The 23,099-nt window shown below is 33.9% G+C and overlaps 1 protein-coding gene across 1 annotated transcript in view; it reads left to right on the top strand.

Moving 5' to 3' along the window:
* dym (dymeclin) overlaps positions 1-2,006 on the top strand; it is a 113,743-nt gene extending 111,737 nt beyond the window's left edge. The window contains exon 17 of the mRNA XM_030149905.1: positions 505-2,006. Coding sequence (XP_030005765.1) covers positions 505-654 — 150 coding nt within the window. The 3' untranslated portion in view covers positions 655-2,006. The remainder of the gene's footprint in view (positions 1-504) is intronic.
* The last annotated feature ends 21,093 nt before the right edge of the window (positions 2,007-23,099 follow it).

Below are 23,099 nucleotides of genomic sequence, written 5' to 3'. Positions count from 1 at the left end.
TACATATTTAGTCCTAATAATACTTAAATAACAGGTTCTCATTCTATTACTACAACTAAAGGGCTGTAAAAGAAGGGTTTTCAGAACAAAATGGTTGATTGTCTTAATACTGAAAATAAGAATTGATAATCAAACAGCTGTTCAACAAAAATGATCAGCAAATGAAAAGCAATGTGATGTGTGTATTTTGTAATAAAAAAGACACAGGAGTTGAGTAGTAATTATTTATTGTGTTACAAAACATTGTGTACAATAATTTTGCTCTCTTATAACAATAAAATTGTGCACATGTTTTCACGCTCATTGGGTCGCCATTTTATCAGTTTTTATCCGATTTTCTTCAAATTTGGTGGATTGCAAGATCTAGTCATAAGATGGCCAAAGAAACATTTAGGAATGGTTTTGGGGGGATCTTTGTGCAATACTGATTAATAACTGATACAAATATACTTGTACACCTTGAGTGTGATCAGGCCGACTCTCTCTCTCTCTCTCTCTCGACAGAAATTTCCAGAACTGAAGTTTAAATATGTGGAGGAAGACCAGCCGGAGGACTTCTTCATCCCTTACGTGTGGTCCCTGGTCTTCAACTCTGGGGTGGGCCTCCACTGGAGCCCCCATGGCATCGAGCTCTTCAGCATGGACTCCGGCTGAAACCCAGGACGAGGGGGATGGGAGCGACTGAGCGCATCTTCGTCTCTGTTCAATATAGAAAAAAAAAAAGAGATGATGACAGAAGAGAGATGGCATGTGTGTGTGTGTGTGTTTTTGGGTGGGTGTGTGCGCGTTACCCTTTCTAGTATGTGCACGCTGCTATGAAAGTGCCTCGACCTTGTACAGAACTGTGTTGGGTTGTTTTTTTTTTCCTGTTTGTTTTTAGTGGAATTCAGCGAAAGCCTCCTTCTCCTTCCTCATAACTCTTCCTGTGCTTCTACACTGTGAAGCCTCATCTCTACTGGTTACCAGTGGATGTACAGTCAGTCCCCTAGTCAACCTATTTAATATGTGAGCAGCTTCCAAAGGACGCGGTGTTACATCTCTTCTGTATAAACCTTCTGTTGTTTCGAGGAGCTCAGGACGCTGGCGACGGATAATCCGACATTTTTCTCGCATACAAAGAAAAGGTCAATTGCAACACGTGCATCTAAGTGTTACAGCGCTCTGGTAACCTTCATTTAACGCTGCACTGAATACTGAAAGAGATAGCACCGAGTTAATATTAAAAGCAGGCTACGGTTCGACGCTATGGACACGGCATACATACACATGATATCGTCTGTGACACTGAATTTTAAGTGCTTTTATTTGGACCGTACATTTGCAGTCGGATAATGTGTCTGTGAGTTCGGAACGGGTCCGAAAAAGACAAAACGTCCTCCATTTTGTTGAAATATCCAGGGGTTTCCCGTATTGAAGCCCGCCGGTGCTTTTCGGCGGCTATCTCCGAGTAACCCACACCGAATTACAGTTTAGTTAATGTTTCATTTCACTCCCTGGATATTTTTACAAGTCCACTCTGATTTATGACAATTTCAGTGTTGCTTTCAGCCCATTTATTTGACTTTAGCCCGTCTTTGTCATTTACATTTTTTCTCCTGACAGTAACCCAAGGCAAGTACATACAAAAAAAAAAAAAAAAAAAAAACTAGGGCAAGTCATTAAACCCTGTGTCCTGTTGTGCATAATTACAGTTGTCTCTTTAATTTGTCATTTTATTTGCATGTTTAACTACAGACTTTGTATTAAATTATTTATTTTCATGTATATTACATTTTTTTTGGCAGGGGAGGGAGGGGGCTGAATATGAAAAAAAAAAAAAAAAAATCTATGAGTCGTAGTCGTACTGAAAGGACTACTGCGAGTCAGAAAATCATTGGTACTATACTTTGCTTCCCAGGTGGGAAACTGGCTTTATATTATTACATATTATATGACAGTTGCTGTCATTTTGTGGCGAACATTACTTTGAAAATAGGAGTTTAAATAAAAATATGAAATGGAATGAACTCGAGTGTTGTGTGATTATTGAACGAAGATAAGTGGACTTCAGGGACGTGTTGGAGTACAATACACGTCGTGTTATCTTTGCAAAATATTACACTTATGTCTGGAAGAAACTACAGGAGGGTTAGATGTTTATCGAAAAGGGAAATGGTGAAATAGATTTAACTAGACTAGACATGCCACCCCTGATGAAATCTAGTGTGTTCGTGTGTTATGGTGGCTGCTTTGTTTTCAAAAATCTCAGGAACTGTGTGAGTTTTTCCTTTTTGACACTGATATTAACCCTTTCATGCATAAATCACTACAGTGGACAGTTCTTCTCCAGCTGTTCTCTTGTATATTCATGGATTTTGTTGTTTTAGTTCCATATCAGCCGACACAGTGGACACTTACACATCATCTCATATCCTGACTGTGATCTGTAAGTTAAAATGTACATGTGTAAATGATAAACTGAGGCATAATATTGTTAAAATTGTACTTATTCTTCTGAACACATTTCAGGTTGTTTATGTTATTCAAATTTTTAACCCATAAAGACCTAAACATCCACCGGTGACACAAACAATCTACAGATATAAAATGTTTAATAACTGTTGATCCACTAATCCTATCAATACATGTAAATAATTGGTGTAAAATACAGTTTGTCGTCTTTTCACGGTCATCAGATATGACCCGTAGTTACCATGGAAACACCGCCATCTTCTACAACATTGATTCACCAGTAAAACCCATGGAGTTGGATCAATGACAGTGGATGGACACGCTTGTTTTTACATTTAGTAATAAATATCTGAGTGCTTTTCAATTTTTTATTTTTTTTTTTTAATTTAACATTTATTTAACCAGATAAAATCCCATTGAGATCGGGTTCTTTTTTGCAAGGGCGGCCTGGCCAAGAGGTCAAACAGCACACACCGTACCGTAATGAAAAACACGTTAAAAGATCGGCAATAACAATAAATGAAAAAAAATGTACAACAATTTTTGACAATTTTTAACCCATAAAGACCCAAATACACGCCAATGACCAAAAGCATCTGCTGATCTATAATGTTTAATACCTGTTGATCTACTAATTCTATCAATACATGTAAATAATTGGTGTTAAATACAGTTTATCATCTTTTCATGGTCATCAGGTATGACCCATTTGGACGTTCAGAGGCTCCGTAGTGAACGTGGAAACACCGTCATCTTCTACAACATTAATTCACCAGTAAAATCCATGGAATTTAATCAGTGAAAGTGGATGGAGACACTTGTTTTGTGCTTAGTTAATGATATATTTTACTGGAAAAGTCACTTTTTCTTGAGTTTTCTCTCTTTTTGGTATCAAAACCCTCAAATGTCATCTCTGTATGATGATTAAAGTACATGATCAGTAAAATAAATACAGGAAAATACCTGATATTTACTGAAAAAAAAAGCAAAATGGAGAGGATAATATGATGATAAATGGTGATAAATCACTTAAGAAAGGTTAAATAAAGAAAAAAAAATATTTGGGAGCTAACATAAAAGTAGCACTGGGTCTTTAGGGGTTAAAGTGCATTGTAGTTTAGCTGACCAGCAATAATTTAAAGTGCAAGATCTGGTTTAGGTCAGCAAACAATTTAAATTAAAAACAACCACTGAATTCCATATCATGGGAATAAGTAGGATCATTAAGTGGGATCAACAGTGGACAGTTCTTCTCCAGCTGTTCTCTTGTATATTCATGGATTTTGTTGTTTTAGTTCCATATCAGCCGACACAGTGGACACTTACACATCATCTCATATCCTGACTGTGATCTGTAAGTTAAAATGTGCATGTGTAAATGATAAACTGAGGCATAATATTGTTAAAATTGTACTTATTCTTCTGAACACATTTCAGGTTGTTTATGTTATTCAAATTTTTAACCCATAAAGACCTAAACATCCACCGGTGACACAAACAATCTACAGATATAAAATGTTTAATAACTGTTGATCCACTAATCCTATCAATACATGTAAATAATTGGTGTAAAATACAGTTTGTCGTCTTTTCACGGTCATCAGATATGACCCGTTTGGATGTTCAGAGGCTCCGTAGTTACCATGGAAACACCGCCATCTTCTACAACATTGATTCACCAGTAAAACCCATGGAGTTGGATCAATGACAGTGGATGGACACGCTTGTTTTTACATTTAGTTATAAATATCTGAGTGCTTTTCAATTTTTTTTTTTTTTTTTTTTTTTTTAATTTAACCTTTATTTAACCAGATAAAATCCCATTGAGATCGGGTTCTTTTTTGCAAGGGCAGCCTGGCCAAGAGGTCAAACAGCACACACCGTACCGTAATGAAAAACACGTTAAAAGATCGGCAATAACAATAAATGAAAAAAAATGTACAACAATTTTTGACAATTTTTAAAGTGCATTGTAGTTTAGCTCACCAGCAATAATTTAAAGTGCAAGATCAGCAAACAATTTAAATTAAAAATAACCATTGAATTCCATATCATGGGAATAAGTAGGATCAATAAGTGGGATCAACAGTGGACAGTTCTTCTCCAGCTGTTCTCTTGTATATTCATGGCTTTTGTTGTTTTAGTTCCATATCAGCCAACACAGTGGACGCTTAAGCACCATCCCATACACTGACATTCATACCATTACTGTAACTTTGCTGTTCTTGATAAACCTGATCTGCACTAACATGTTTGAGTGTAAATCAATTGTTATTTGTTAGACAAGAAGGTTTTTTTTTGCACATTATCTCTATGAAATGAGGAATTACTAGCATTAGAATATGTTAAAATGTGAGACGACATCAGATTAGCATGTTTTTATTTCATTGTTTTCATATCCCTCTCTGATATTGGGTTTTAAACACGTTTCTTTACTTCAAAAATGAAATGCATGGATATTTTTGTAACTCCACAGAAAAAAAAAAACTGGATCGTATTGTTTTTTTCACGCCTAAGGAGGAATAAAAACACCGAAGAAAAAAATCTTGACTAAGGTTCTCACAATTAATGCATGAAAGGGTTAATAACGACTGCATTAACTTTGTATTTTCCCATAAGCAGATCATTACTGGACACTTTTCCCAGAGGTGTTAGTTTGAATGTGAAAAAAACCTTTGATAAAACCTTTATGATTTGTAACTTTTCACCAGTAATTGACAGGATCCTACTATTTTGAACCAAAATTCTATAGATTTGACTTGACATGTTTAATTCTCCTACTCTATTTTTCTGCTTTCTGTGGCTGTAACTTATTATTTTAATGGATGCTGCCGAGTCGTTCAAGAGGATATAATGTAAGTTTTCTCTGTCTCCAGAAGAAGAAGGTTAACGTTTATCTCAAAACCAGCGGCGGCTGCTTGTCTTTCAGAGAGGAGAAGCTCATTGTCGGCTTACATCAAAAAAATTGTCAACTTATTTAAACATAAATTCAAAATGTAGTAAGTGTCGGTAAAATTTTGCACATATGTCAAATATTGATTGATTGTAATTGGTTGTTGTAGTGATGTTGGCAATTTTCAGACAATCTGAGAATAAAACTAATAGTAATAGGTGACCTTATATTCTGTCTGGTAGGAATATTTCTAATACTTTTAACACTCATTTTAACCCGGGCCTCTGATTGATCAAATTTGATGAAACATAACCCTTTATAGGTCGCTCATAGAAATACTCTGATGTTCAAAATGTCAGCCTTAGTCTGTTATTGCAGGACGTATCAACTTTTGAGGAAATTTTTCAAAAAAAATTTATTGTAATGTAGAAAATCAAGGTCAATAAAGATACCATATTTGATTCCTTGCCCATAAGTCTAAAAAAAAAAAAAAAAAAAGAAATCCAAGAAGTATATTTAAAAAATACAAGAAAAACACATGTAATTTGAAGGGAACATGTATTTTAGAACATTAGACCAACATCCAGTTGCGGAAAAAAATTATTAGACCATCAAAAATCATCAAAAACAATTAAAAAAAATAAACAAATCATCGCATTTGTGATTTAATGGGAAAAAAAATGACATTTTGCACTTCTGTTTTTTCAATATTTAGTAAGTATCGGTAAAATTTTGCACATATGTCAAATATTGATTGATTGTAATTGGTTGTTGTAGTGATGTTGGCAATTTTCAGACAATTTGGGGATAAAATTAATAATAATGAGTGACCTTATATTCTGTCTGGTAGGAATATTTCTAATACTTTTAACACTCATTTTAACCCGGGCCTCTGATTGATCAAATTTGATGAAACATAACCCTTTATAGGTCGCTCATAGAAATACTCTGATGTTCAAAATGTCAGCCTTAGTCTGTTATTGCAGGACGTATCAACTTTTGAGGAAATTTTTCAAAAAATTTTTACTGTAATGTAGAAAATCAAGGTCAATAAAGATACCATATTTGGTTCCTTGCCCATAAGTATAAAAAAAAGGAACTCAAGAAGTATATTTAAAAAATACAAGAAAAACACATGTCGTTTGAAGGGAACATGTATTTTAGAACATTAGACCAACATCCAGTTGCAGAAAAAAATTATTAAATCATCAAAAATCATCAAAAACAATTAAAAAAAATAAACAAATCATCGCATTTTTGATTTAATGGGAAAAAAAAACGACATTATGCACTTCTGTTTTTTCAATATTTAGTAAGTATTGGCAAAATTTTGCACATATGTCAAATATTGATTGATTGTAATTGGTTGTTGTAGTGATGTTGGCAATTTTCAGACAATCTGAGGATAAAACTAATAATAATAGGTGACCTTATATTCTGTCTGGTAGGAATATTTCTAATACTTTTAACACTCATTTTAACCCGGGCGTCTGATTGATCAAATTTGATGAAACATAACCCTTTATAGGTCACTCATAGAAATACTCTGATGTTCAAAATGTCAGCCTTAGTCTGTTATTGGACGACATATCAAGTTTTGAGAAAATTTTTCAAAAAAATGTATTGTAATGTAGAAAATCAAGGTCAGTAAAGAAACCATATTTGGTTCCTTGCCCATAAGTCAAAAAAAAAAAAAAAAAAAAAAAAAAGAAATCCAAGACTTATATATAAAAATACAAGAAAAATACATGTAATTTGAAGGGAACATGTGTTTTAGAACATTAGACCAACATACAGTCACAGAACAAAATTATTAGACCATCAAAAATCATCAAAAACAATAAAAAATAAATAAACAAATCATCGCATTTGTGATTTAGTGGAAAAAACAACATTACGCACTTCTATTTTTTCAACATTTTGTAAATATCTGTAAAGTTTTGCGCAGATGTCCAATGGAAAAGCTACAACTGTCTTGTAATGTGAAGGGTATTGATACTTAAATGCTATTTTTCAAGCTCCCACATCTGTTTTATAACGGAAAAGTGGAAAATATAATTGAAAAATGGAAAAGTGGAAAAATGGAAAAGCAATAGTGTGTTACTGCAGGACATATCAAGACTTTACTACTTTGTGAAATTTTTCAAAAAATCGTTATTGTCACGTAGAAAATCAAGGTCAATGAAGTTACCATATTTGGTTCCTTGCCCATAAGTACAACAAAAAAAAAAATCCAAGAAGTATATATAAAAATATATAAATATAAAAATAATAATATAATAAAATAGATATAAATTAAACTACTATGAGCTATTTTTGTTGTTATTATTATATTTGTCCAAACAATGCACCTTTAGTTGGACCAGGCATTAAAATGAACAAGAAATTGAAGAAAACAAGAGGTGGTCTAAGAATTTTTCCCCGCAACTGTATATTGAATACTGAAATGTTTTTGAAACTCAAAAACTCCCTGAATGGCAAAATTGCGATTATTCCTCTGGAGACCTTGCTCAAATACAAATAAAAATGCAACCTGTTTGCTTCTTGTAATAAGAGGTGGTCTAATAATTTTTTCCGCGACTGTATTTTAGAACACTAGACCACCATGCGTGCTGAACCAGACCCCTGTCCACATCCACATGATCCCTTTGACCCAAACAAAGCAGGTCCACTCACTGGTCATGCAGAGGTGGACCTTACAGACCCTGGAGACCACATTGGACCTGAGGTTGTGGACTCACTGGAACTGTTGCCGTCACTAGTGGCTTCTCCTTTGATCCTCAAATTGCACAAGTATGACTTGCACATAAAATTTGCCAAATGGAAAAACGACAATTTAGCCCAAACTCTTGATTTTTGATTAAAAGTTTTTGCACTGGCAAGAGGTGGTTTTTTGGGTGTAGCCAAATTGGTATATCACGCAAAACTGCAAAGGAAAGACCTTTTTGTGCAACTAGTCACATGAATTAAAAAAAAAGGATGTTGGCATACGTTACAACAAGAGAAGAAGAAGAGTTTTAACCTCCTCAGACCCAGCTATGGGTTTTCTGTCCACATGTGTGGACAAGAGTTTCACAACATTATACAAAAAAATAAGAAAAGAAAAGTGTCCACCATAAAGGACAGTCCATAAAATGTTTAAAAACTGCATCTGAAAAAACTGTTGCATCATGATGTTTCCAAAATAGGCACTTATTTAATAACAAACAAAAAAAAGCTGGTACTTTGCTGACATTTCCAGGGTCTCAGGAAGTTAAAAGAAACATGGTGCGGTATGTGTGGACACACCAGGAAACGGAATCATTTTTAATTTAGTACGAGATAGAGGGGAAATATATAATAATAATGAATATATCTGTAAATCAACATATTTACGTTCATCACCATGTTTATGGAATGACTTATCATGTCATCTTGAGATAATAAATAAACAAATCATCACATTTGTGATTTAATGGAAGAACCGACATTACGCACTTCTGTTTTTTTTTTACATTTATTAAATATCAGTAAATTTTTGCACAGATTTCCAATGGAAAAGCTACTTCTGCCTTGTAATGTATGCAGAAATGATCAAAAATAGTAACTTTTTTTCATCCAGATGACTTATTTCAGTCCTTTTGGTCCATTCCAGATTCTTCTTCCACTCCCCTTACTTTCTAACTTTCACGTAGCAAAACAATGCACAACAAAATCAGCCAAAACCCCAAATGTCACATGCCGTTTATATGCGGATGACGGAAAATGATTAAATGTTAGCGCTGAATGTGGCTGTCGTCTTATTTGTCGCTGCTGCGGTCAAAGCTGCAGAGGCAGCAGAAGCAGAGGCATGAAACCAAACGTTTTAACGCTGGCATGAGGTGGTTTTTCAGGTGTAACGCAAATGGTATATCGCACAAAACTGCAATGGAAAGACCTTTTTGTGCAACTAGAGTCACGTGAATTAAAAAAAAAGGACAAGAGAAGAAGAAGAGTTTTAACCTCCTCAGACCCAGCTATGGGTTTTCTGTCCACATTTGTGGACAAGAGATTCACAACGTTATACAAAAAAATAAGAAAAGAAAAGTGTCCACCACAAAGGACAGTCCATAAAATGTTTAAAAACTGCATCTGAAAAAACTGTTGAATCATGATGTTTCCAAAATAGGCACTTATTTAATAAAAACAAAAAAAGCTGGTACTTTGCTGACATTCCCAGGGTCTCAGGAAGTTAAAAGAAACATGGTGCGGTATGTGTGGACACATCAGGAAACGGAATCATTTTTAATTTAGTACGAGATAGAGGGGAAATATATAATAATAATGAATATATCTGTAAATCAACATATTTACGTTCATCACCATGTTTATGGAATGACTTATCATGTCATCTTGAGATAATAAATAAACAAATCATCACATTTGTGATTTAATGGAAGAACCGACATTACGCACTTCTGTTTTTTTTTTACATTTATTAAATATCAGTAAATTTTTGCACAGATTTCCAATGGAAAAGCTACTTCTGCCTTGTAATGTATGCAGAAATGATCAAAAATAGTCACTTTTTTTTTATCCAGGTGACTTATTTCGGTTCTTTTGGTCCGTTCCAGATTCTTCTTCCACTCCCCTTACTTTCTAAATTCTATGTAGCAAAACAGTGCACAACAAAATCAGCCAAAACCCCAAATGTCACATGCCGTTTATATGCGGATAACGGAAAATGATTAAATGTTAGCGCTGAATGTGGCTGTCGTCTTATTTGTCGCTGCTGCGGTCAAAGCTGCAGAGGCAGCAGAAGCAGAGGCATGAAACCAAACGTTTTAACGCTGGCATGAGGTGACTTTTCAGGTGTAACGCAAATGGTATATCGCACAAAACTGCAATGGAAAGACCTTTTTGTGCAACTAGAGTCACGTGAATTAAAAAAAAAGGACAAGAGAAGAAGAAGAGTTTTAACCTCCTCAGACCCAGCTATGGGTTTTCTTTCCACATTTGTGGACAAGAGATTCACAACGTTATACAAAAAAATAAGAAAAGAAAAGTGTCCACCACAAAGGACAGTCCATAAAATGTTTAAAAACTGCATCTGAAAAAACTGTTGAATCATGATGTTTCCAAAATAGGCACTTATTTAATAAAAACAAAAAAAGCTGGTACTTTGCTGACATTTCCAGGGTCTCAGGAAGTTAAAAGAAACATGGTGCGGTATGTGTGGACACACCAGGAAACGGAATCATTTTTAATTTAGTACGAGATAGAGGGGAAATATATAATAATAATGAATATATCTGTAAATCAACATATTTACGTTCATCACCATGTTTATGGAATGTCTTCTCATGTCATCTTGAGATAATAAATAAACAAATCATCACATTTGTGATTTAATGGAAGAACCGACATTACGCACTTCTGTTTTTTTTTTTACATTTATTAAATATCAGTAAATTTTTGCGCAGATTTCCAATGGAAAAGCTACTTCTGCCTTGTAATGTATGCAGAAATGATCAAAAATAGTCACTTTTTTTTTTATCCAGGTGACTTATTTCGGTTCTTTTGGTCCGTTCCAGATTCTTCTTCCACTCCCCTTACTTTCTAAATTCTATGTAGCAAAACAGTGCACAACAAAATCAGCCAAAACCCCAAATGTCACATGCCGTTTATATGCGGATAACGGAAAATGATTAAATGTTAGCGCTGAATGTGGCTGTCGTCTTATTTGTCAATGCTGCGGTCAAAGCTGCAGAGGCAGCAGAAGCAGAGGCATGAAACCAAATGTTTTAACGCTGGCATGAGGTGACTTTTCAGGTGTAACGCAAATGGTATATCTCACAAAACTGCAATGGAAAGACCTTTTTGTGCAAGTGAATTAAAAAAAGGATGTTGACAGATGTTACAACAAGAGAAGAAGAAGAGTTTTAAAGAAGACATGGTGCAGTATATGTGGACACACCAGGAAACTGAATAGTTTTTTAATTTTAGTACGAGATAGAGGGGTAATATATGATAATAATGAATATATCTGTAAATCAACATGGTATTTATGTTCATCACCATGTTTATGGAATGACTTCTCGTGTCATCTCACGATAATAAATAAACATTCATCGCATTTGTGATTTAATGGAAAATCCGACATTACGCACTTCTGTTTTTACGACATTTAGTAAATATCGGTAAAGTTTTGCACATATGTCCAATGGAAAAGGCACTACTGTCTTGTAATGTATGTGGAAATTATCAAAAATGGTCACTTTCCCAATAAAGAGTTAATGCTGCTGAATAGTGATCACATAACTTCCATAGCAGAGATTATTATGTATTATTTATTATTTATTAAATTATTTCAGCCTATACATGTTTGTATTTTTTTCATCCAGTTGACTTATTTCAGTCCTTTTGGTCCGTTCCAGATTCTTCTTCCACTCCCCTTACTTTCTAACTTTTATGTAGCAAAACAGTGCACAACAAAATCATCCAAAACCCCAAATGTCACATGCCGTTTATATGCGGATAACGGAAAATGATTAAATGTTAGCGCTGAATGTGGCTGTCATCTTATTTGTAAAATATCGGTAAAGTTTTGTGCAGATGTCCAATTGAAAAGCCACTGTCTTGTAATGTATGCGGAAATGATCAAAAATAGTCACTTGCTCGATAAAGGGTTAATCCTGCTGAATAGTGATCACATAACTTCTGTAGCAGAGATTATTGTTTATTATTGTTTTTATTTTCATTATTTATACAAACTTTTACATGTTTGTTTGTTTTTCATCCAGGTGACTTATTTCGGTTCTTTTGGTCCATTCCAGATTCTTCTTCCACTCCCCTTACTTTCTAAATTCTATGTAGCAAAACAGTGCACAACAAAATCAGCCAAAACCCCAAATGTCACATGCCGTTTATATGCGGATAACGGAAAATGATTAAATGTTAGCGCTGAATGTGGCTGTCGTCTTATTTGTCGCCGCTGCGGTCAAAGCTGCAGAGGCAGCAGAAACAGAGGCATGAAACCACTTCAGGGGGAAAAGTTTATGACACAATGGCACCCACTGTGCTGCTGGAGCTCCCACCACCCCAGAGAATTTCATGCCTTTCGTCTCTATTGTATTGATTTTCATGCCTGAAATTCTCTTATTCTCAAGGACAATATAATGGATGCAATATGATGTAAAGAATGGCCCATTTTCTGGGCAGGGTCATCGGTAGGTTACAGTGAGGCTGCATCTACTGGAGGACAAGCTTTGCGCTCCAGAATGAAGCGCCTCTCTCTCACTCTCTCTCACTCTCTCTCTCTCTCTGCGTGGCGACCCTCACCTGCTTCCAGCTCTATTATCCCAGTGCCAGATGGTTGAGGGGAGGGTTTCACAAAGTGACATGGCTCTCCTTGTTCCTTTATGGTGCAGGGGGTCACCTTACCATGGGCTCCTGTTTCAGGTGACAGCAGGAAGACGGATTGAGCAGGGGCTTCTGGGACAGGTAGTTTTTTTTTTTCCTCTTTTTATTTTATTTTTTTTTACATACCAGTACATTTTCCTCAAGGTGTAGGTCACAGGTGTCAAACTCCTGTTAGTTCAGGGGCCACATACAGCCTAATATGATCTAAAGTGGGCCGGACCGGTAAAATAATATAAACAACAGGATAAAAACTTATAAATAATGTCAACTCCAAAGTATTGTCTGTTTTTGAGTAAAAAAAAATCTAATTCTATACTGAAAATGTTTACATCTACGAAATGTACTCAAACATAACATGAACAACCTGAAAATTCTAAAGAAAAATGAATGCAATTCAACCAGTTTATCATTTACACATGTACACTATAACTTACAGATCACAGTGGATCTACAAACACACAAAACATTTAATAACAGGCAGAATATTATTAAAATTCCACATACTTCTCTTAAGACATTTCAGGTTGTTCGTATTTGTTCTGGTTGTTCACATTTTTTTGTAAAAGGGCTAGTCTAAATGTAAACATTTTTGTGTATTTCACTTTTTTTTTTTACACTAAGTGTGTTTTTCTTTATTTATAGGTTATTATGATAGTATTTTACTGGTCTTACCCACTTCAGATTGAATATACCTAAAATGATTTTAACATCCTTGACTGTTAATATCGTCAGTGTAATTTTTTGCATTTCATAAATTCATCCCAAGGGCCAGATTGGACTCTTTGGCGGGCCGGTTTTGGCCCCTGGACCACATGTTTGACACCTGTGACCTAGACCACAGGTCTAGGTCTCAATCTCAAGTGGGCGGGACTTGTAAAATACTATCAAAATAACACATAAATAATGACAACTCCAAATTTTTCTCTTAGTAAATGTAAATATGTTCATGTATTAACACTAAAACAAAGTAGAATTTTGTAAAAAATGTGAATAATCTGAACAAATATGAACAACCTGAAATGTCTTAAGACAGGGGTGTCAAACTCATTTTAGTTCAGGGGCCATATTCAGCTAAATTTGATCTAAAGTGGGCCGGACCATTAAAAACAAAAACATAATAATATATAAATAATGTCAACTCCAAACTTTTCTCTATGTTTTAGAGCGAAAAAAGTTAATTTACATTATGAACAGGTTTACATCTACAAACTATCCTTTCAAAAGATGTAAATAACATGAACAAACTGAAAAAATAAGTGTAATTTTAACAATATTCTGCCTCAGTTTATCATTTACACATTTATATTATAATATAAAAAATACACCAAACATTTAGTAACATGCAGAATATTGTTAAAATTGTACTTACTTCTCTTAAGACATTTCAGGTTGTTCATATTTGTTCAGATTATTCACATTATTTGCAAAATTCTACTTTGTTATAGTGTAGACACATAAACATATTTACATTTACTAGGAGAAAAAATTGGAGTTATCATTATTTATGTGTTATTATGATAGTATTTGACTGGTCCTGCCCACTTGAGATTGAATTGGTCTGAATGTGGAACCTGAACTAAAAGGATTGTTAATATCTTAGTGTAATTTTTGCATTTCACAAATTCATCCCAGGGGCCGGACTGGACCCTTTGGCGGGCCAGATTTGGCCCCCGGGCTGCATGTTTGACACCTGTGTCTTAAGAGAAGTATGTAGAATTTTAACAATATTCTGCCTGTTACTAAATGTTTGGTGTATTTTTTATATTATAATGCATTATATATATTATAATATATATATTATGATAACTGAGGCAGAATATTGTTAAAATTGTTTTTTTTTTTTTTTTTTTACATACCAGTACATTTTCCTCAAGGTCTAGGTTACAGGTGTCAAAGATGTGGCCCGGGGGCCAAAACCGGCCCGCCAAAGGGTCCAATCCGGCCCCTCGGTTGAATTTGTGAAATGCAAAAATTATAATGAAGATATTAACAATCAAGGATGTGAAAATAATTTTAGGTCAATGTAATCTGAAGTGGGTCAGACCAGTAAAATACAATAATAACAACCTATAAATAAAGAAAAATGCAATTTTTTGTCTTTTTTTTTAGTGTAAAAATAGTAAAATTACAACAACAACAAAAAAAAGTTTATATTTACAGACTGTCCTTTTACAAAAAATGTGAATAACCTGAACAAATATGAAATTTCTTGAGAGACGTATGTAGAATTTTACCAATATTTTGCCTGCTACTAAATATTCTGTGTATTTGTAAATCCACTGTCATCTCTAAGTTGTGATTGACCTGTATCAATGATAAACTAAGGCGTAATATTATTAAAATTGCACTTATTTTTCTTTAAAATTTTCAGGTTGTTCATATTTGTTCATGTTATGTTCCAGTAGTTCGTAGATGTAAACATTTTCATTACAGAATTTGACTTTTTTCACTCAAAAACATAGAGAAAACTTTGGTGTGGACATTATTTATAAGTTCTTAACCTATTATTTATATTATTTTACTGGTCCGGCCCACTTGAGATCATATTAGGCTGAATGTGGCCCCTGAAAGAAAATGAGTTTGACATCCTTGTCTTAAGAGAAATAAGTAGAATTTTGACAATATTCTGCCTGTTACTAAATGTTTGGTGTATTTTTTATATTATAATATAAATGTGTAAATGATAAACTGAGGCAGAATATTGTTAAAATTACACTCATTTTCAGTTTGTTCATGTTATTCACATTGTTTGAAAGGATAGTTTGCAGATGTAAACCTTTTCATAATGTAAATTAACTTTTTTCTTTTCTCTAAAACATAAGAAAAGTTTGGAGTTGACTTTATTTCTATATTATCATGTTTTTTTTTTTACTGGTCCGGCCCACTTCAGATCAAATTGAGCTGAATGTGTCCCCTGAACTAACATGAGTTGGACAGTCCTGGTCTAGGTGAAAGCGTGTTGCACTTTAACAGCGCGTCATGGCTCCGGAGGCAGAGGTCACAACCACAGCAGCGTCTATTGAGTGAGGCAGGAAGTAGGCCATCGGAGACCAGTCTGCTGAAGTGGCTCTGCGCTAAGCACTGGTTGCCCCTAGTGATGCAGAACTCATTAATGTGACAGGTTACCGTGGCAACGATGGAAGTTTGTTAGCCTCATTGGTGTTAGGATTAGGTCAGGACACCGGGGAACGAGTCAAAACAGGCACATCAGAGTATCACTGAGTCTAATTATCCCTTTTATGATAAAACTAAAGAAGGTGGATCACCAACAACTGAGTTAATATGTTCTTCAAATGTTCTACTGTCCCACCGTTATGGACCACAACTAGATTTTCAAAAGCATAGTTTTCCCACTCTTCCTCCTAATTTCTCGCTCTATACCAGGGGTCTCAAACATGCGGCCCAGTGGCCAAATACAGCCTGCCAAAGGTCCAAATCATTTTGGTTCAGGTTCCACATACAGACCAATGTGATCTACAGTAACAATAACATCACAATAACCCATAAATAATGACAACGACAAATTTTCTTTGTGAAAAATTATGCGGAAAAAATTGAAGTAAAAAAAATAACATTACACTGTGAAAATATTTACATTTACAAAACTAATCTTTCACAATAAAATGCAAATAAATACATAAATAAAAACAAATATGAACAACCCAAAATGTGCAATTTGAACAATATTCTGCCTGTTACTAAATATTTTGCGCGTTTATGGATCCACCGTGATCTGTAGTTATGTTAATAATAAGAGATGTACAGGATGGGGAAGCAAAATTTACAATGAACATTTAGTTGTTTTTTTCTCAGCAGACACTACGTCAATTATTTTGAAACCAAACATATATTGTATGGAATCACAGGAGTGCCAAAATTAAAAGGAAATAAATGTGGAAATAAAAAGAGAATCAATAAAAGAAATTTGGAAATAAAAAGAGAATCAATAAAAGAAATGTGGAAATAAAAAGAGAATCAATAAAATAAATTTGGAAATAAAAAGAGAATCAATAAAAGAGAATCAATAAAAGAAATGTGGAAATAAAAAGAGAATCAATAAAAGAAATTTGGAAATAAAAGGAGAATCAATAAAAGAAATTTGGAAATAAAAAGAGAATCAATAAAATAATTTTGGAAATAAAAAGAGAATCAATACAAGAATCAATAATAAAAAATATACAAATGCAGTCATATCATTGCTTTTGCTTATTCCATTTTGACATTGTCTTTTCCTTTGCGTTTTGACATTGTCTTTTCCTTTGCGTTTTGACATTGTCTTTTCCTTTGCGTTTTGACATTGTCTTTTCCATTTGCGTTTTGACATTGTCTTTTCCATTTGCTTATTGTCATTGCTTTTACCTGATGGCTCAAGCTGTCAATCAAATGGCTGTGGGCGGGTCTTTCTGTCCAGGATAACTAGTCGATACCCGATCAGACGATTCCGGCTTGACAGTGGCTATGCAGTAGCTCTGTTTATGTGTTAGCTCTCAGTGTGGGAGACCAGAAGTAGCGTCACGGACAGGACGTAGACACACATACACATGTGTCAACTAGAACCATGTCTGCATTCGTCAGTGCAGATATTTCTCCAAGACTTTCCATTACATCTTCCACCAACCTTAAAATATAGTCCGTTGGAAAATTTTCCTCCACATACCGAGCAATTGCTAATAATTCTCGTTGAACGCCTCTTCTCAATTCGTCCACGTCAACCATATTTAACTTTCCCTCTTTTTACTACAGATAAATGTGTATGTGTGTCTACGTCTTGTCCGTGACGCTACTTCTGGTCTCCCGCGCTGAGAGCTAACACATAAACAGAGCTACTGCATTGCCACTGTCAAGCCGGAATCGTCTGATCAGGTATCGACTAGTTATCCTGGACAGAAAGACCCGCCCACAGCCATTTGATTGACAGCTTGAGCCATCAGGTAAAAGCAATGACAAAACGTAAATGGAAAAGACAATGTCAAAACGCAAATGGAAAAGACAATGTCAAAATGGAATAAGCAAAAGCAATGATATGACTGCATTTGTATATTTTTTATTATTGATTCTTGTATTGATTCTCTTTTTATTTCCAAATTTCTTTTATTGATTCTCTTTTTATTTCCAAAATTATTTTATTGATTCTCCTTTTATTTCCAAATTTCTTTTATTGATTCTCTTTTTATTTCCACATTTCTTTTATTGATTCTCTTTTTATTTCCAAATTTCTTTTATTGATTCTCTTTTTATTTCCAAATTTATTTTATTGATTCTCTTTATTTCCACATTTCTTTTATTGATTCTCTTTTTATTTCCAAATTTCTTTTACTGATTCTCTTTTTATTTCCACATTTATTTCCTTTTAATTTTGGCACTCCTGTGATTCCATAATATTGATGCCATAATCATACCTAACACTATTATCCATACCTTTTCAGAAACTTTTGCCCATATGAGTAATCAGGAAAGCAAACGTCAAAGAGTGTGTGATTTGCTGAATGCACTCGTCACACCAAAGGAGATTTCAAAAATAGTTGGAGTGTCCATAAAGACTGTTTATAATGGAAAGAAGAGAATGACTATGAGCAAAACTATTACGAGAAAGTCTGGAAGATACTATTAAAGAAGAATGGGAGAAGTTGTCACCCGAATATTTGAGGAACACTTGCGCAAGTTTCAGGAAGCGTGTGAAGGCAGTTATTGAGAAAGAAGGAGGACACATAGAATAAAAACATTTTGTATTATGTAAATTTTCTTCTGGCAAATAAATTCTCATGACTTTCAATAAACTAACTGGTCATACACTGGCTTTCAATCCCTGCCTCAAAATATTGTAAATTTTGCTTCCCCGCCCTGTAATATTGTAGAAATGGTTCAAATTTTAGTTCCAAACTCCAAAATTTTAACAATATTCTGCCTGTTACCAAATGTTTACGTAACATTGTGTGTAATGTACATGTGTAAATAATAAGTCGAGGCATAATGTTGTTAATTTTTCAAATGAAATTTCTGTTTTTTCAGGTTATTCACATCTTTTTTGTACAATGTAAATATTTTCATAATTTAATTGGGGTTTTTTGTACGAAAACAAAAAGAAAAACTTGGATTTGTCATTATTTATAGGTTATTGAGTTATTATTTTACTGGTCTGGCCCACTTGAGATTAAATTGGGCTGAATGTGGCCCCTGAACCAAAATGAGTTTGACACCACTGCTCTATACTGTCAAATAATTTGTTGTTCAATGGTTACATCAGTTTGTATCTCCACCATGTTGGACTTAACCCAGAAAGACCCAGTGCTACTTTTATGTCTGTTCCAAAATAACATTTAGTGAATTATTGCCATTTATTTATAATATTATCCTTCATGTTTTGTATTTTATCAACGTAAATCATGTATTTTCCCATATTTAATTTACTAATCAAATAGATGTTCATAAAAGCTCGGATTAAAGTTCAGGGTTATTCTATCAAAAACAGAGAAAACTGAAGAAAACGTGACTTTTTTCAGTAAAATCTATCATTAACTGAATATAAACCCAGTGTGTCCATCTAGTGTCATTGATCCAACTCCATGGGTTTTACTGGTGAATCAATGTTGTAGAAGATGACGGTGTTTCCACGGTAACTATGGAGCTTCTGAACGTCCAAATGGGTCATATCTGATGAGCATGAAAAGATGAAGAACTGTATTTTACACCAATTATTTACATGTATTGATAAAATTAGTGGATCAGCAGGTATTAAACAGTTTAGATCAGTGGATGGGTGTTTGGGTCTTTATGGGTTAAAGCTGTTGCCCAGAATGCACCTTGCCTCTGCACACTTTGATAAAACTTGAGTGGAATGTATTTATCTGCATTTATGGGCCTGGTCGTCAACAGACAAAGAAAACAAGTAAACAAAGAGATAGAAATGAGACAGACAGACCGTATCATGATCTGATGTCTGCAAGATACCAGCCAGATATGTTTAGTACTGACTGTACTCACAATGACAATAAAGCCTGTTCTATTCTATTCTATTCTATTCTATTCTATTCTATTCTTTTTTTCAATTCTATTTTGTTTTATTGTATTGTATTGTATTCTATTCTTTCTATTCTTTTTTTTCTATTCTGTTCTTTTCTTTTCTATTCTATTTTGTTTTATTCTATTCTATTCTGTTCTATTCTATTCTATTCTATTCTATTCTATTCTAATTTTCTCTGTTCTCTTCTATTTTATTCTGTTCTATTCTATACTATTCTATTTTTTCTATTTTATTCTTTCATTTTCTATTCTATTCTGTTCTATTCTATTCTATTGTTTTTATTATTTTTTCTATTCTATTCTTTTCTATTCTGTTCTGTTCTATTCTTTCTATTTTTTTCTATTCTGTTCTTTTTTTCTATTCTATTTTGTTTTATTCTATTCTATTCTATTCTATTCTATTCTATTCTATTCTATTCTATTCTATTCTATTCTATTCTTTTTATTCTTTTTTCCCATTCTGTTCTTTTCTATTCTATTCTTTTCTATTCTAATCTTCTATATTCTCTTCTATTTTATTCTGTTCTATTCTATACTATTCTATTTTTTCTATTCTATTCTATTCTTTCATTTTCTATTCTATTCTGTTCTATTCTATTCTATTGTTTTTATTCTTTTTTTCTATTCAGTTCTTTTCTATTCTGTTCTGTTCTATTCTATTCTATTCTATTCTATTCTGTTTTTTATTCTATTGTATTCTATTGTATTCTATTCTATTCTTTATATTCTTTTTTCTGTTCTGTTCTTTTCTATTCTATTCGATTCTATTTTATTCTATTCTATTCTATTCTGCTCTATTCTATTCTTTTATTTTCCATTCCATTCCATTCTATTCAATTCTATTCTATTCTATTCTATTCTATTCTATTCTATTCTATTCTATTCTAAATCTTACAGGTGACTTCTCTTTCCTTTTTGTTGATGACGTGTCTCTAGTTTTGTTACTCCAACACATACAGATATTTGCAGAAAAAAAACAAAAAAACAAAAGCACTGAGTCTATTTGATCAGTGCAGTCGAAGTGGAAAAGGTTCTGGAACATATTTAAAGTCCACCAACTGTTTCTGTGCAAAGCATATTAACCCTCATGTCCGACACCATTCTGCATTAACACATTCCAGTCTCCACTGAATGTCTGTTTTGTTACATTTGATACATCTGAACACTTCATTTAAGTTGATTAAGACCTCCGATTGCACCTGTTTTTTGCACCTGCATAAATCCAAATAATCCCAACCTATAACTGTGGCTTTGTTATGTTTTATTCTTTCACTGACATTATTTGTATCATGTCACTTATTTTATGCTATTTTCATCTTGTTACATGTTGTTGATAATATACATGTTGTTGTTCCATCCATTTAGGCTGACATTGATTTTTAATTGTGAAAGTGTGCAACGATCCAAAATAAAAAAGATCAATAATTCTCTTCAAAGGCATTAAAACTATGCTTTAAAGCATCGTGAATATGTTTTTTTATGAAGGAAATCACAGATATTTATCTTAAATTGTAGGAGTAAAACAAAAAAAAAACAAAAAAAAGGAAAAATATACAGGGGTTGGACAAAATAATGGAAACACCTCCATCTCAAGATGATAATGCCCCAATCCATACAGCTAGAATTGTTAAAGAATGGCATGAGGAACATTCTAATGAAGTTGAGCATCTCGTACGGCCGGCACAGTCCCCAGACCTCAACATTATTGAGCATTTATGGTCAGTTTTAGAGATTCAAGTAAGACGTCGATTTCCACCGCCATCGTCTCTAAAAGAGTTGGAGGGTATTCTAACTGAAGAATGGCTTAAAATTCCTTTGGAAACAATTCACAAGTTGTATGAATCAATACCTCGGAGAATTGAGGCTGTAATTGCCGCAAAAGGCGGACCTACACTATATTAACCCTTTCATGCATAGGTCACTCCAGTGGACAGTTATTCTCCAGCTTTTCTCTTGTATATTCATAGGTTTTGTTGTTTTAGTTCCATATGAGCCAACACAGTGGACACTTATGCAGCATCCCATAATACACTGCAATTCATACCATTACTGTAACTTTGCTGTTCTTGATAAACCTGATCTGCAGTAACATGTTTAAGTGTAAATCAGTTGTTATTTGTTAGTCAAAAAGAGTTGTTTTTTGCATATTATATGATGTAATAACTAGCATTAGAGTATGTTAAAATGTGAGAAAACATCAAAATAGCATCCTTAAAAATGTTTTTATTTCATTGTTTTCATTTTACTTTCTGATATTGGGTTTTAAATACATATTTCTTTACTTCAAAAATTAAATGCATGGACATTTTTGTAACTCAATGAAAAAAATAACTCGAACGCAACTTTTTTTTTTTTTATTGCCTAAGGAGGTATAAAAACACTCCAGAAAAAAAATCTTGACTAAAGTTCTCATAATTCATGCATGAAAGGGTTAAATTATATTTTCTTGATGTTTTAAGGTGTTTCCATTATTTTGTCCAACCCCTGTATAAAGCATTAAGACTGTGTTCTGTCCCACCTCTGGAAACATTTAAGAACATGTATTTCCTCTGTGGTTCTTTCTGAGGCCAAAAGATTTTTCAGGCCTGTAGCGACAAACTGATAATCTGTGATATTAAGTAAACATAAATACATAAATACATAACATTGACTGATTAAAAAAAAAAAAAAAAAAAGTCATGAGAAAACCTGTAGTGTTTGTTCCAGCTCTGGGCAAACAAACAAACTTTGTGATTTGTGTCATTTCATATGAGACTGAATTCTCTGGGAGGCTGGACTGTCTTTCATTTCAGATGAGTCTGATGGTGAAGGGACGGAAAAGTTCAACAGGTCAGCACAAACAAAGACTAATGTGTTGTTGGACGGACACAGAGGAGGGTTCATACGGCTCCAACATCATCTGACAGATAATGGACCAATGACAGATCCACTTTAGGTCCTGGAATATCTGTTGTTTTTACACCTAAAAGCAAAAATGCAGGACTTAGAGACAGTTTGGAGGAAACTCAGTAACCCTAACCTTAACCATTTCATGCATAGGTCACTCCAGTGGACAGTTCTTCTCCAGCTCTTCTCTTGTATATTCATGGGTTTTGTTGTTTTAGTTCCATATCAGCCAACACAGTGAACACTTACGCACCATCCCATAATACACTGACATTCAGACCATTACTGTAACTTTGCTGTTCTTGATAAACCTGATCTGCACTAACATGTTTGAGTGTAAATCAATTGTTATTTATTAGACAAGAAGGTTTTTTTGCATATTATCTCCATGAAGTGAGTAAGCACATTACACCAGTTTTAGAGTCGCTGCATTGGCTCCTCGTACGCTTCAGGATTGATTTTAAGGTTC

Source organism: Sphaeramia orbicularis, chromosome 12 (assembly GCF_902148855.1).
Source record: "Sphaeramia orbicularis chromosome 12, fSphaOr1.1, whole genome shotgun sequence".
NCBI lineage: Eukaryota > Metazoa > Chordata > Actinopteri > Kurtiformes > Apogonidae > Sphaeramia > Sphaeramia orbicularis.
The sequence above is the reverse complement of the archived record's forward strand: the minus strand, read 5'-3'. Positions and strand labels throughout refer to the sequence as shown.